Source organism: Oryx dammah, unplaced genomic scaffold, assembly GCF_014754425.2.
Source record: "Oryx dammah isolate SB20612 unplaced genomic scaffold, SCBI_Odam_1.1 HiC_scaffold_11085, whole genome shotgun sequence".
Taxonomy (NCBI): domain Eukaryota; kingdom Metazoa; phylum Chordata; class Mammalia; order Artiodactyla; family Bovidae; genus Oryx; species Oryx dammah.
This window is the reverse complement of record NW_024080479.1, coordinates 15,521-31,150: the sequence shown is the minus strand read 5'-3', so window position 1 is coordinate 31,150 and position 15,630 is coordinate 15,521. Positions and strand designations below refer to the sequence as shown.

The following is a 15,630-nucleotide window of genomic DNA, read 5'->3' as shown; positions in this document are numbered from 1 at the left end:
TCACTGGATGGGGAACCAATGGAAACAGTGACAGACTATTTTCTTGGGCTCCAAAATCCCTGCAGCCAGTGAGTGCAGCCATGAAATTAAAAGATGCCTGCTCTTTGGAAGAAAAGCTATGACAAACCTAGACAGCATATTAAAAAGCAGAGACATCACTTTGCTGACAAAAGGTCTAGTCAAAGTTAGTCAAAGGTCCATATAGTCAAAGACTACTTGTTTTTCCAGTAGTCATGTAAGGATGTGAGAGTTGGACCATAAGGAAGACTGAGTACCAAAGAATTGATGCTTTCGAATTGTGTTGCTGGAGAATACTCTTGAGAGTGTCTTGGACTGCAAGATCAAACCAGTCAATCCCAATGTAAATCAATCCTGAGTATCCATTGGAAGGACTGATACTGAAGATGAAGCTCCAATATTTTGGCTACCTGATGTGAAAAGCTGATTCAGTGGAAAAGACCCTGATGCTGGGAAAGATGGAAGGCAAAAGAAGTGGGCAGCAGAGGATGGGTTGGTTGGACGGCATCACTGACTCAACGGACATGAGTTTGAGCAAACTCCAGGAGACAGTGAAGGACAGGGAAGCTTGGTGTGCTGCAGTCCATGGGGCTGCAGAGTCGGACACCACTTGGAGACTGAACAACAAAGTGTCTGTAGGGAAGTGTAAGGCCCGTGAGAGGAAAAGACCATTTTTATATTCTGAACTTAACATTCTCTTAGCTCAGTGTTAAACAAGTGTTCACTAACTTGATGAAAAGAAGAATGGATGAAAGGAGTAGTCATAGTGCCCCTCCAGGATGCTTTTTGTGTTGGGTTCAGCTAAGTAGGTCAGTTACCAAACAAAGGATTATTTATAAGAGTTCTGGAAAGGTTTCCTGCCAAAATTTCTCTTCAACATTATACTACTACTAATTGAAATGTTACCACTCTTGGAGGCTCACTCAGCTCTACCCTCTATCAAAAGGCCAACAGGCCTGAGGAGGTGGGAGTAGTATATCTTTCAAACATGCCAGTCAGCTGAATGCAAACTGATAAGCACAAAGAGTTCAGAGAGCCAACGAGTCAAGCCTGGGCTTATGTCACAGAGAGGTTCTGATCGAGCAGAGTGAAAAGGCTAATGCCCAGGAAGAAAGCAATAGGAACATAGGGGGTGCTCCAACAGAAGAGGCCAGGGTATGAGTCAGCCTCGGAAGGGCTGGCAGCACTCTCATCAGCAGTGGCATGGCAAGCAGCAGAGAAAAGGGTATTTGCCATTGCACTGTGAGAATGGAGTGAAGGAGTGTATGGCTGCCATATAATTATGGCAGACGTTTGGGTGAGGGAACTGAAGGAAATCAATAGGAAATACAACTAGGACTTAACAAGGAAGTGGCAACTATGGAACACAAGCTGAGATCAGTGAACTAATTCAGATACTCACGAGCAGACAGAAACTACCAGAAAGCAAAGGGGCAGAGGAAGACTGATCCGAGGGAAGTAGCCATCATGTGCCAGAAGTTAGCCTTTCCATATCTTCTAGCATGTCCTCTCACTTTCACCTCTTTGCCTTTGCTTCACCCTACCCTGAATTCACATACCACCTCATCTCAGTTCTTTGCTGTCTGAGAAGCAACAGAGGCAAACAAAATGTGGTCTCATGATTGGTTTCAGGCCACTCTCAGTCCATATCCCAACCTTATCCCAAACTACATAAAAATGAAGAAATTTATTTCATCTTTCTCTTTATTCTCAAAATACAATAGCATAAAAATCCAAACGGAATGGGCTGTTCCCTATATGGTCTCCAGTGCTCTGAGGCAGAACTGAGCCCCTAGGAATGTGAGAGGACCATCTTAAGCCAGTAACAGTTACTGTCTGAGTTCGAGGGCCCCAAACCAAATCCTTGGATGTGTGCTGGGGCTTGGGCTCCAGTTCTTGAAGAGGAATAGGAGTGGAAATCATTTTGAGATGACAAACTGACCAGAAGAGGGCTCAGCAGCAGTAAGGTCTGGTGGGAGAAGCAGGGAAGGTGACCCTCCTTTCTGCCACCAACTAAGGCAGAGGCATGTGACTCCAGCAAGGGCTGAAGTACGTAGCAGCTCCTCGGATCCCATAATGGAGAGGCCAACCCACGCCGGGGCTGGTTAACTGGCGTGCCGGGACAGTGGAATGCTAGCCATAAGAATGGAGACAAACTGCTCCAATCTCTGAGCAGCTTGCCTCCCGGCCTCTAGTACTTCCTGGTGATTGGCCTTCCCCTGGCTCTCATAATCCAAGATGACCTTGTTTGTGATGAGTGAGAAGCCAAAGACTCGAAGTCCACAGTGTCTTGCGACTATAACTTCTGGCACCGTGCTCATGCCTGATGTGAAGAAAGAGGGAAACCAATTGTCAGAATCCCCAAATGACCCTTAGCCTCACCTCCATTCACCACCTCGTTGACAATTCGACACTAAGAAAACATCCAAAGAAGCAGCTAATTTAGTGTCAAGCTTAGGTTGTTCTGTATTATCTAAAAAGTTGGGCTTCAGGGGGCTCTACACATTTCTTATAATATCACCATCGTAATGCTTTATTTCTATCTCTGCGTGTGACCATTTTTAAGTCAATTCTAATGTTGCAATTCTATTTTCCAGCCAGAGGTATAGAAGGTGCCTATGATATTTATGAAAATAATCAAAAACAGTTATCACACAATGGACAGTTCTCACATTAGCATTACACTGGTTAAAGTCCTCGGTGCTGGGTGGTGGGTGGAGGCCACAGTGCAAACTTTCCAATCACCTTCAAAGTCAGTTAATTCAATCTTCCCTTAAAGCAGCCCCCTCCTTCGGTGTATCATCTAAAGCTACAATCTTGTACTCTTTTCCAACCTATTTTACCAGGATCCTCTCTTCAAGCCTCCAAGTCAAGGGAGTTCCCTGGCAATCCAGTGTTTAAGACTCTGTACTTCCAAAGCAGGGACTGCAGATTCAATCCCCGACTGGGGAACTAAGATCCCACATGCCCTGCAGAGCAGCCAGAAAAAAAAGACAAAAAAGTCCCCCCAAATTAAGAAGCCACCAGCCAAGTTCCCCTTCTCACCAACAGCATCCGCCCCTAGCTTCTGCAGCAGGAGACACTCTGCCACAGTTTCAAAACTGGGGCCCGCCACCATCACGTAGGTGCCTTCCTGTAACTCTCTCTGCTCCCCCATTTGTTTCCAGGTACTGTGAGCTTTCTGCCTCATATCCCGGTCGTAGGCATCAGACATGGCAGGGAAACGAACTCCAAACCTAGAGCACAGGTTGCATTGTCTCAGATTAATGGAATACAGCGAGCTCTCCCAAGCTGACCCATCTCAACAAAAAGAAGCCGGAGAGATACCTTTCATCATTGGGCCCTCTGAGAGGGTTCTCACCACTGAAACCAGGTAGGTTGATGTGATCACGGATCAGCATGATATCGCCAACCTCAAAGTTGGGGTTGAGCCCTCCAGCCGCATTGGTGACCACTAGGGTCTCCACACCCAGAAGCCGGAAAACCCTCACTGGGAATGTCACCTTAGAAGGGAAAGATAAAACATCAGAGAGTTTTCTTTAAAATTTTACCAATACACCCAAGCAGATAAATATGCCATACATCATGAAAGAAGAGAAAGGCAGGGGGACCAAAAATCTACCTTGCTTAAGCAGCTAGGTAGTAAAATAGGAGAGAGGTCTATGTCCCTTCTTCCAGACCCAGTCAGGCTTGTGCCTCTGTTTTACCTTCCAGAGCGGGTAGCCTTCATACATGTGGAACCTGCCCTGCATCATCACACAGGCTCTGCCATTCAAGATCCCAAATACCAGTCGACCAGCATGACCTGGAACTGTATACAGGAAAGAGAAGGAAATGCATGGAATGATGCTTTCATACAACACATATCCCCTGAGCACCTATTATGGCCCGACTCACTGTGTTCAACATGTGAGGGTATAATTAACCAATAGAAAACATCATCCTCTCCACTCTCAGAAAGTTTAAGTCTGGTGGAGGTGTGCTCAGTCGCTTCAGTCGTGTCCAGCTCTTTGTGACCCTGTGGACTGTAGCCCACCAGGCTCCTCTGTCCATGGGACTCTCTAGGCAAGAATAATACTGGAGTAGGTTTCCATTCCCTTCTCCAGGGGATCTTCCCAACTTAGGGACTGAACCAGGGTCTCCAGTACTGTAGGTGGATTCTTTACTACTGAACCACCAAGGAAGCCTTGGGTGGGGGAGACAGAAAGTAATCATAAACTGAGATACAAGTACACTCTGAGATTAGGGCGATGGGGGCAAAGATGTTCAATGTGAATATACACCAGTTACTTCTTAAAGAAACTTTAAAAGAATGAGAAAGTCATAAGGCAAGAGAATAAAAGAAATTGGGTAATAGAATAGTGGGTAAAAACAGAGTAAGTGGGTAATAATGAATGCAGTGAGTGTTGTAATCACAGACCTCTTTTCCAAAATTTTCAAAACTCTCAAAAGGCATATTCTTATGACCATAACTAAGCTATATGCTTCCTGAGTCATGAAAGGAAGCTCATGGTATAGCCTAGCTTCCTAAAAAGGCTCTGAACAAGGAAAGGGGCCGACATTGGACCCATACAAGTCTTTTCTGTGACTCACAAGATAGTCCTGTGGGAATACATGCCCTGTATGTGACAGGTAGGGGCATGGGACTGCAAAGATAACTCCTCACACAGACATAGTAACAATTATTACTATTTCTCTCATCTACCATTTCTAAAGGGAATGAATGGTCTGGGAGAACAACCAAAACAAAGAGGGAGAGTTCAGGGGGTACTCAGAGATTGAGGAGCATATAAAAAAGTTACCTGTAATAGTGCAGAGGTGATACAGTTAGGAAAACCCAAAAAGAGTATAAAAAACAAATTGAGAAAGTTTAAAAGGATTAATCCACTGAGTGCAGTGCCCTTGTCCCTGGGTAGAGTGGCAGATGGAGCCAGTCACTGCTATCTCCCTTAGAAAACTTTGCACTCCCTTCTCCATACTATTTCGTTCTCTAACCCCATTGCCACTCCCTGATCTGGTCTCCTAGTCTTGTTCCAAAGGGAATGAAAAATATCTGTTAAAAGTCTTAACTCTCAAAAAAAAAAAAAAAAAGTCTTAACTTTCCAGGGAAAAGAGGAAGGAAGGCACACTCTGAAAAATTAATAATAAACCAACAGAAGTTAGCCCTGAGAAATTAATAATTAAATCAAATAAACTACCCTTGTCCTTGGCCAAGTAAACTTGGCCATTTCTCACCTGACCCTCCTCTAAGCCTCACCCTTGGCATGAGAAACTCCTTCAATCAGGGATGGAACCCAGTCCCTGCAGTGAACTGGGGAGTGTTAGCCACTGGACTTCCAGGGAAGTCTGGCCTTGGAGCTTCTGGCTGCTATTGAGATGCTGGAAACACTCTCAGATCCCTCAGAGCTCCACTGTGCATATGGGGGCTTTCCCCACCCCCAGCGAAGGTCAGTGTGAACCAAGTCTTATGTTTTCATATATTACCTGGGTATTTGTCTGCAAGAACACGGCAGTCAGTGTGTTCATTTGTTGGTATGTACCAGTGTGTGCCTTATTCTAGGACTGGAACTAGAGCTGGGGAGATTGAGAATGGTAGGAACACACAGGATAGGGTGAGGGTGGCGGTGTGGGGTGGGGGTGGGGAGCTGACTTTGTCCCGGGAGGTCACAGGCACTTCTTTTTCCATGTAGGATGCAGACTGAAAGAAATGAGTGAGGTGTCTGAGGATGTGGTGACCACGGTGTGTGGGGGGAAAGGATGTCTAGGGGAAGTGTTGTAAAGCTCTAAGGAACTGAGTCATTAGGCACAGGAAATATGTCATCATACAGTACCAGTGACACACACATGCTGTCTGTTAAAACGTTTCTACTGGAGGAATCGCTTTCTAAAGTCATTCTGATTCTTGATGGGTTTTTTCCCTCTCTCCCAACAGTTGTTGCTCTGCAAATGCTACAGAGGATGCCCAGGATCAGGCACTGAAGCACTGCCCTCCCATCACAATCCCATCAGTATCCCTCAGTCTCAGCCCCTCTTCCCGTTGCCAGTACCTGTACTTTGGGGAAAGTTTGGTATTTCACTGTAGTCAAAGGTCTGGGCTTGAGTTAATCTGTTAATCAGACCTCCTAACCCAGAACCACAGATCACTGCCACTTGAGGTCGGTGTTTGGTGTGAGACAAAAGCCATTTTGCAGTGTCTTGATAATCTTCATATGTAAATCTAGGGGGAAGAAATGGAAAACCAAGGTGAGATTCACTCCCAACCCAAGGGTATCATAAAATAATAACCTTCAGTGTAGAAAGGTTGGCAGGGGTACCAAGATGACAGGGGATACAGAAGTTGGCCAAAGAGCTAGAACAAGCTACTGCACAAAGAAGCAAATCCAGGACAAGTTCTGCTTGTCAAGGGCTGGGGGAGAACTGACTGTAAGTTTCTCAGCAGCAGTTTGTGAACACTATAGACTCTGGAGCCCACCTCTACAGACTGATCATTCTGGGGAGAGGCCCCAGATTCTCTACTTCTTACTAAAGTGCCTCAGGTAATTTTCATCCGAAAACCAGGTTTCATAATTCTGGCCTAGAGGGAAGCAGAACTCTATCTGGATTCTAGTCCCAATTTTGTCTTTTTAAGCAAGTTAACTTGTGCTTCAAATTCTTTCCTCTAGGGTAAAGCAAGGGAATGTGATTGGCCTCACCTACTGTATAAGCTCTGTTTGAAAATGAATTAAAAACTTGCTAACAAGCTCCAAAGACCTTTGAGTCCATAAAATCATGGTACGGGTCCACAGATCTTGAACCTTTTTTTTTTTAAACAACTCTTCCCCCTGCCTGTATTTTTCCTCCCTGCCTTCTCCCATCTTTCCTTCTCTTCATCAAGATGCAAGGTCCTTTGCCTTTCAGAGACCTAAAGACATAACCAGAATCCCCAACAATCAACTGAGAATTTTTCTCACAATTCTAGTCCAATTCTCTCATTCCTATCTGGACAAAACAAGAATGGAGGTGGGGAGACTGAGGTGTGACAGAGCTGAACACAACTAACCAACCAAACCTCCAGAGGAAACCTTTTTCTTTTTTTCAAAAGTACTGCCTTGGAAACCAGATGACTCTACCATACACTGGGCTACCCTCAGGCAAGTAGCTGGGCAAGGAGGGACAGGGTGGGGGCAACAGAACTGGGGTCAAAGGAAGATGGAGATGAGAGAAGCAGTGAGATGGTAAAAATGAATCAAATATCATCCCCAAAAGGTGCAAATGAAAGGAAAATAATTGTGAAGCCCCATCACGCACATCGGAGCCACAGCTTACAGGACTTCCTCATTAGCCATCAATATCCCAAGAACGCCCCGAATCCCTGGGCACCCTAAAGCCACTGTGATCCCTAATGCTGGGTAGGGATTTCAAGGACAAACGCAGAAATAAAGGTTTTCAAAGGCAAGGGCGCGAGAGAGTGCGGGGTGGGAGGGTAAGGCTGAGGAGAGGTGGCAGGGAATGGGAAGGATCTGTTGTTCAGTTTCATGAGTAAGAATTTCGTTTTCTTGGAGAGGCCATCCGCAACTTAACTGGACCTCCAACTTGGAGGGAAGAGAAGTGTTCGCCAGGGACGAGGAGTACTCTCTCCTCGGAAGGACGAACTCTAGATACGGGCACCAAAAGTACCTCGCGGCTTTCCCTACACACTCGAATCCGAATCTGTGACGAGCACGTGGGTTCAGAAGACCTCTTCCCCGATACGTGGGTGGAGGAGCACGCTCTCTCTATACTCACTTCAGTAAGTGCGTGGCCCAGCGCACGCACGCACACACTGGCTCCTTTAAGGAGTAGTCCACGGTTTACTAGCCTGTCCCCTTCCTGCTCTGGCGGCGCCACCCTGCTCGATTCCCGCGCGCGCCCCTGCCGGGGCAGGCCGCACCACCGCTCTGCTGCCTTGCCCCTGATACCGGGCTCCAAGCCAGGCATATCTGCATCTCCGGGGCACTCGTTCCCTCTCTTGGCCCTCTCGAGACCCAGAGTGCTGTGTTTCAGGGCTCGAAGACAGCCATTTCCTCTCCCCAGGGGCCTCCTGGATCCCGTGGGCCTGGTCCCCGCCTTACCCATTCTCCAAGGTCCCGAAGACGCCGTCTCGATGAGTTAGCCCTTCTCCGTTCATATCTGCTCCGCTGAGCTCAGCCGGCTTCAGTCACCGAGTGTTATCCACACAGTTAGCACAGTGTTTGCACCGCGCTGGCTCATTATATCCCCAGCGTCAGAGTCCCCAGCCAATGGCAAGCGAGTACGCAGCCGGCCTTGTCTCCATGGAGACCCGCCCCGACTCAATAGCCCCCGGCAAGGCTGTAAATCTAATCTGAGTTCATTCCACCCGCAGTATCTTTCTCCAGCTGCACTTTACCTTAGGAGAAAGGGGTAGGGAAGACGGGGCGGAGGGAGGTGGGAGCATCCAGTGTTGTGCCTCTGCACCCAGTCCTTACAGCACGTCGGGTTTCCAGCTCGGAAGCCTGTGCGGGAAGAGAGCTAGAAGTCCGGAGGAGAGCCTCTAACCACCTGTCTGCAACCCCATTCCTGACTGTGTCTACAGCGAATCAGGAGAGATTTGAAAAGAGAAAAATTTAAACCGTAGATCCTGCAAACTCGGAATACAATTAAGTAGCCTCTCTCTGAGTTCCTCCCTGAACAAAGGAAAAAGGGTCCATTCTACTTCCCTGGTGACTCAGATGGTAAAGAATCCGCCTGCAGTGCGAGACCTGGGTGCTGCTCTCTGAGTGGGAAGAGCCCCTGAGAAGGGAACAGCTACCCACTCCAGTATTCTGGTCTGGAGAATTCCGTGGACTGTATAGTCCATGCACTGGAGAAGAGAATGGCAAACCACTTCCGTATTCTTCACTTGGGAACCCCGTGAACATGTGACCCTGAAAGATGAACTCCCCAGCTAGGGATATTCCTCAGGCCCGCTTGACTTCGCAGGCCACCACCTCTGGCTCTCGGTGACTGACCACACCGTCATGGTTATCTGATAGGTCACAAAGAGTAGAACAAGACTGAGCAAATTTCACTAGCAATAGGCTGACCTGGAGGTTATAGGATTTGGAAAAACATATAGCCCTACCAGAGAGACTCTAGGCTGCTTCAGGCCAAATTACAAGGAGGGAGCAGAGCCCCACCCATCAGCAGAAAATTGGATTCAAGATTTATTGAGCATGGCCTTGCCCTTCAGAGCAAGACTCAGTTTTCCCCACAGCCAGTCCCTCCCATCAGGAAGCTTGCACAAGCCTTTTATCCTCATCCATCAAGAGGGTAGTCAGAATGAAAACCATAACCAAAATGATCACATGGCTCACAGCCTTCTGTAACTCAGTGAAACTATAAGCCAGGCAGTGTAGGGCCACCCAAGACAGATGAGTCAAGGTAGAACGTTTTGACAAAATGTGGCCCATTGGAGAAGGGAATGGCAAGCCACTTCAGCGTTCTTGCCTTGCAAACCCCATGAATAGTATGAAAGGACAAAAAGGTAAGACACTGAAAGATGAAGCCCCCAGATTGGTAGGTGTACAATAGGCTGCTGGAGAAGAGAGGAGAAATAGCTCCAGAAAGAATGAAGAGGCTGAGCCAAAGCCGAACCTGGAATGTTGGGTCCATGAATCAAGGTAAATTGGAAGTGGTCAAATAGGAGATGGCAAGAGTGAGCGTTAACCTTTTAGGAATCAGTGAACTGAAATGAATGGGAATGGATGAATTTAATTCGGAAGACCAACTACTGTGGGCAGGACTGTCTTAGAAGAAACGAAGTAGCCCTCATAGTCAACAAAAGAGTCTGAAATGCAATATTTGGGTGCAATCTCAACATGATGAGAAGGGGCTCAGTTTGTTTCCAAGGCAAACCATTCAATATCACAGTAATCCAAGTCTATGTCCCGGCCACTAATGTTGAAGAAGCTGATGTTGACTGGTTCTATGAAAACCTACAAGACCTTTTAGAACTAACACCAAAAAAAGATGTCTTTTTCATCATAGGTAGGTAAGATGGTAGGTGGGCAGACACACTGAAACCATACTCACAGAAAATTAGTCAATCTAATCACACTAGGACCACAGCCTTGTCTAACTCAATGAAACCAAGCCATGGCCACGGGGCAACCCAAGACAGGCGGGTCATGGTGGAGAGATCTGACAGAATGTGGTCCACTGGAAAAGGGAATGGCAATCCACTTCAGTATTCTTGCCTTGAGAACCCCATGAACAGTATGAAAAGGCAAAATGATAGGATACTGAAAGAGGAACTCCCCAGGTCAGTAGGTGCTGAATATGCTACTGGAGATCAGTGGAGAAATAACTCCAGAAAGAATGAAGGGATGGAGCCAAAGCAAAAACAATACCCAGCTGTGGATGTGACTGGTGATAGAAGCAAGGTCCAATGCTGTAAAGAGCAATATTGCATAGGAACCTGGAATGTCAGGCCCATGAATCAAGGCAAATTAGAAGTGGTCAAACAAGAGATGGCAAGAGTGAACATCGACATTCTAGGAATCAGCGAACTAAAATGGACTGGAATGAATGAATTTAACTCAGATGACCATTATATCTACTACTGCAGGCAGGAATCCCTCAGAAGAAATGGAGTAGCCATCATGGTCAACAAAAGAGTCTGAAATGCAGTACATGGATGCAATCTCAAAAACAACAGAATGATCTCTGTTCATCTCCAAGGCAAACCATTCAATATCACAGTTATCCAAGTCTATGCCCCAACCAGTAATGCTGAAGAAGCTGAAGTTGAACGGTTTTATGAAGACCTACAAGGCCTTTTAGAACTAACACCCAAAAAAGATGTCCTTTTCATTATAGGGGACTGGAATGCAAGTGTCGGAAGTCAAGAAACACCTGGAGTAACAGGCAAATTTGGCCTTGGAATATGGAATGAAGCAGGGCGAAGATTAATAGAGTTTTGCCAAGAAAATGCACTGGTCATAGCAAACACCCTCTTCCAACAACACAAGAGAAGACTCTACACATGGACATCACCAGATGGTCAACACCGAAATCAGATTGATTATATTCTCTGCAGCCAAAGATGGAGAAGCTCTATACAGTGAACAAGAACAAGACCAGGAGCTGACTGTGGCTCAGATCATGAACTCCTTATTACCAAATTCAGACTGAAATTGAAGAAAATAGGGAAAACCGCTAGACTATTCAGGTATGACCTAAATCAAATCCCTTATGATTATACAGTGGAAATGAAAAGTAGATTTAAGGGCCTAGATCTGATAGATAGAGTGCCTGATGAATTATGGAACGAGGTTCGTGACATTGTACAGAAGACAGGGATCAAGACCATCTGTATGGAAAAGAAATGCAAAAAAGCAAAATGGCTGTTTGAGGAGGCCTTACAAATCGCTGTGAAAAGAAGAGAGGCAAAAAGCAAAGGAGAAAAGGAAAGATATAAGCATCTGAATGCAGAGTTCCAGAGAATAGCAAGAAGAGATAACAAAGCCTTCTGCAGCGATCAATGCAAAGAAATAGAGGAAAACAACAGAATGGGAAAGACTAGAGAACTCTTCAAGAAAATTAGAGATACCAAGGGAACATTTCATGCAAAGATGGGCTTGATAAAAGACAGAAATGGTCTGGACCTAACAGAAGCAGAAGATATTAAGAAGAGGTGGCAAGAATACACAGAATAGTACAAAAAAGAGCTTCACGACCCAGATAATGATGATGATGTGACCACTAATCTAGAGCCAGACATCCTGGAATGTGAAGTCAAGTGGGCCTTAGAAAGCATCACTACGCACAAAGCTAGTGGAGGTGATGGAATTTCAGTTGAGCTGTTTCAAATCCTGAAAGATGATGCTGTGAAAGTGCTGCACTCAATATGTCAGGAAATTTGCAAAACTCAGCAGTGGCTGGAAAAGGTCAGTTTTCATTGCAATTCTAAAGAAAGGCAATGCCAAAGAATGCTCAAACTACCACACAATTTCACTCATCTCACATGGTAGTAAAGTAATGCTCAAAATTCTCCAAGACAGGCTTCAGCGATACGTGAACCATGAACTTCCAGATGTTCAAGCTAGTTTTAGAAAAGGCAGAGGAACCAGAGATCAAATTGTCAACATCCGCTGGATCATGGAAAAAGCAAGAGAGTTCCAGAAAAACATCTATTTCTGCTTTATTGACTATGCCAAAGCCATTGACTGTGTGGATCACAATAAACTGTGGAAAATTCTGAAAGAGACGGGAATACCAGACCACCTGACCTGCCTCTTGAGAAATCTGTGTGTAGGTCAGGAAGCAGCAGTCAGAACTGGACATGGAACAACAGATTGGTTCCAAATAGGAAAAGGGGTACGTCAAGGCAGTTTATTGTCACCCTGCTTATTTAACTTATATGCAGAGTACATCATGAGAAACACTGGACTGGAAGAAACACAGGCTGGAATCCAGATTGCCTGAAGAAATATCAATAACCTCAGATATGCAGATGACACCACCCTTATGGCAGAAAGTGAAGAGGAACTAAAAAGCCTCTTGATGAAAGTGAAAGTGGAGAGTGAAAAAGTTGGCCTAAAGCTCAACATTCAGAAAAAGAAGATCATGATATCCAGTCCCATCACTTCATGGGAAATAGATGGGGAAACAGTGAAAACAGCGTCAGAGTTTAGTTTTGGGGGCTCCAAAATCACTGCAGATGGTAATTGTAGCCATGAAATTAAAAAACGCTTACTCCTTGGAAGAAAAGTTATGACCAACCTAGATAGCATATTCAAAACCAGAGACGTTGCTTTGCCGACTAAGGTCCGTCTAGTCAAGGCTATGGTTTATCCTGTGGTCATGTATATGGATGTGAGAGTTGGACTATGAAGAAGGCTGAGCACCGAAGAATTGATGCTTTTGAACTGTGGTGTTGGGGAAGACTCTTGAGAGTCCCTTGGACTGCAAGGAGATCCAACCAGTCCATTCTAAAGGAGATCAGCCCTTGGATTTCTTTGGAAGGAATGATGCTAAAGCTGAAGCTCCAGTACTTTGGCCACCTCATGCGAAGAGTTGACTCATTGGAAAAGACTCTGATGGTGGGAGGGATTGGGGGCAGGAGAAGGGGACAACAGAGGATGAGATGGCTAGATGGCATCACTGACTCGATGGATGTGAGTCTGAGTGAACTCCGGGAGTTGGTGATGGACAGGGAGGCCTGGCGTGCTGCAATTCATGGGGTCGCAAAGAGTTGGACACGACTGAGCAACTGAACTGAACTTCATCAAAGGGGATTAGAATGCACAAGTAGGAAGTCAAAAGATACCTGGAGTAATGGGCAAGTTTGGCTTTGGAGTACAAAATGAAGCAGGACAAAGGCTAACAGAGTTTTGACAAGAGAATGCACCGGCTATAGCATACACTCTTCCTGCAGCACAAGAAAGGCTCCACACGTGGACAGACCAGAGGGTCAATAGCAAAATCTGATTTTATTTGCAGCTCAAAATGGAGAAGCTCTAAACAGTCAGCAAAAACAAGACCTGGAGCTGACTGTGGCTCAGATCATGAGCTCCCTGTTGGAAACTCCAGGCTTAAATTGAAGAAAGTAGGGGAAATCGTTAGGCCATTCAGGTCTCGCCTAGATCAAATCCCTTGCGTTTATACAGTGGAAGTGACAAACAGATTCAAGGGATTAGATCTGATAGAACGAGTAGCTGAAGAACTATGGACAGAGGTTTGTAACACTGTACAGGAGGCAGTGATCAAAACCATACCCAAGAAGAAATACAGCAAGGCAAAATGGTTGTCTGAGGAGGCCTTACCGACAGCTGAGAAGCGAAGAGAAGTAAAAGGCAAAGGAGAAAAGGAAAGATATACTTATCTGAATGCAGAGTTCCAAAGAATAGCAAGGAGAGATAAGAAAGCCTTCTTAAGTGAATGATGCAAAGAAACAGAGGAAAACAATAGAATGGGAAAGGCCAGAGGTCTCTTCTATGTACGTCAAGGGTGCATATTTTCATCCTGCTTATTTAACTTCTATGCAGAGCACATAGAAAATTAGAGATAACAGGGGAACATTTCATGCAAAGATGGGCACAATAAACAACAGAGAAGGTATGGACCTAAAAGAAGAAGAAGATAAGAAGAGGTAGTAAGAATACACAGAAGAACTATACAAAACAGATCTTAATGACCCAGATAAACATGACGGTGTGGTCACTCACCTAGAGCCAGATATGGTGGACTGCAAAGTCAAGTGGGCCTTAGGAAGCATCACTATTAACAAAGTTAGTAAAGGGGATGGAATTCTAGCTGAGCTATTTCAAATCCTAAAAGATGATGCTGTGAAAGTGCTGCGCTCAATATGCCAGCAAATTTGGGAAACTCAGCAGTGGCCATAAGACTGGAAAAGCTCAGTTTCCATTCTAATCCCAAAGAAGGGCAATGCCAAAGAATGTTCAAATTACCCCACGATTGCACTCATTTCACATGCTAGCAAGGTAATTCTCAAAATCCTTCAAGTCAAACTTCAACAATATGTGAACTGAGAACTTCCAGATGCACAAACTGGATTTAGTAAAGGCAAAGGAATCAGAGATCAAATTGCCGACATCCATTGGATCGTAGAAAAAGCAAGAGAATTCCAGAAAAGCATCTACTTCTGCTTCATTGACTACACTAAAGCCTTTGACTGTGTGGATCACAGCAAATTGAGGAATATTCTTGAAGAGAGGGGAATGCCAGACCACCTTATCAGAAACCTGTATGCGGATGAAGAAGCAACAGTTAGAACCAGACATGGAACAACAGACTGGTTCAAACTTGGGAAAGGTGTACATCAAGGCTATATATTTTCACCCTGTTTATTTAACTTCTATGCAGAGTACATCATATGAAATACTGGGCTGGATGAAATGCAAGCTGGAATCAAGATTGCCTGAAGAAATAGCAATAACTTCAGATATGCAGATGTCCCATCACTTCCCATCACTGGATGGGGAACCAATGGAAACAGTGACAGACTATTTTCTTGGGCTCCAAAATCCCTGCAGCCAGTGAGTGCAGCCATGAAATTAAAAGATGCCTGCTCTTTGGAAGAAAAGCTATGACAAACCTAGACAGCATATTAAAAAGCAGAGACATCACTTTGCTGACAAAAGGTCTAGTCAAAGTTAGTCAAAGGTCCATATAGTCAAAGACTACTTGTTTTTCCAGTAGTCATGTAAGGATGTGAGAGTTGGACCATAAGGAAGACTGAGTACCAAAGAATTGATGCTTTCGAATTGTGTTGCTGGAGAATACTCTTGAGAGTGTCTTGGACTGCAAGATCAAACCAGTCAATCCCAATGTAAATCAATCCTGAGTATCCATTGGAAGGACTGATACTGAAGATGAAGCTCCAATATTTTGGCTACCTGATGTGAAAAGCTGATTCAGTGGAAAAGACCCTGATGCTGGGAAAGATGGAAGGCAAAAGAAGTGGGCAGCAGAGGATGGGTTGGTTGGACGGCATCACTGACTCAACGGACATGAGTTTGAGCAAACTCCAGGAGACAGTGAAGGACAGGGAAGCTTGGTGTGCTGCAGTCCATGGGGCTGCAGAGTCGGACACCACTTGGAGACTGAACAACAAAGTGTCTGTAGGGAAGT

General features: G+C 45.3%; 1 protein-coding gene across 1 annotated transcript; it reads right to left on the bottom strand.

Annotated features, from left to right (window-relative positions):
* Positions 1-1,712: 1,712 nt before the first annotated feature.
* On the bottom strand, positions 1,713-8,367 carry LOC120860550 (purine nucleoside phosphorylase). The gene is made up of 6 exons (XM_040236365.1): positions 8,109-8,367; positions 6,066-6,235; positions 3,726-3,829; positions 3,346-3,521; positions 3,064-3,254; positions 1,713-2,341 (listed from the first exon to the last, which is right to left on the bottom strand). Exons 1-6 carry the CDS (start codon positions 8,162-8,164, stop codon positions 2,124-2,126), a joined length of 915 nt encoding a protein of 304 aa, XP_040092299.1. The 5' UTR covers positions 8,165-8,367; the 3' UTR covers positions 1,713-2,123.
* Between the last annotated feature and the right edge of the window lie 7,263 nt (positions 8,368-15,630).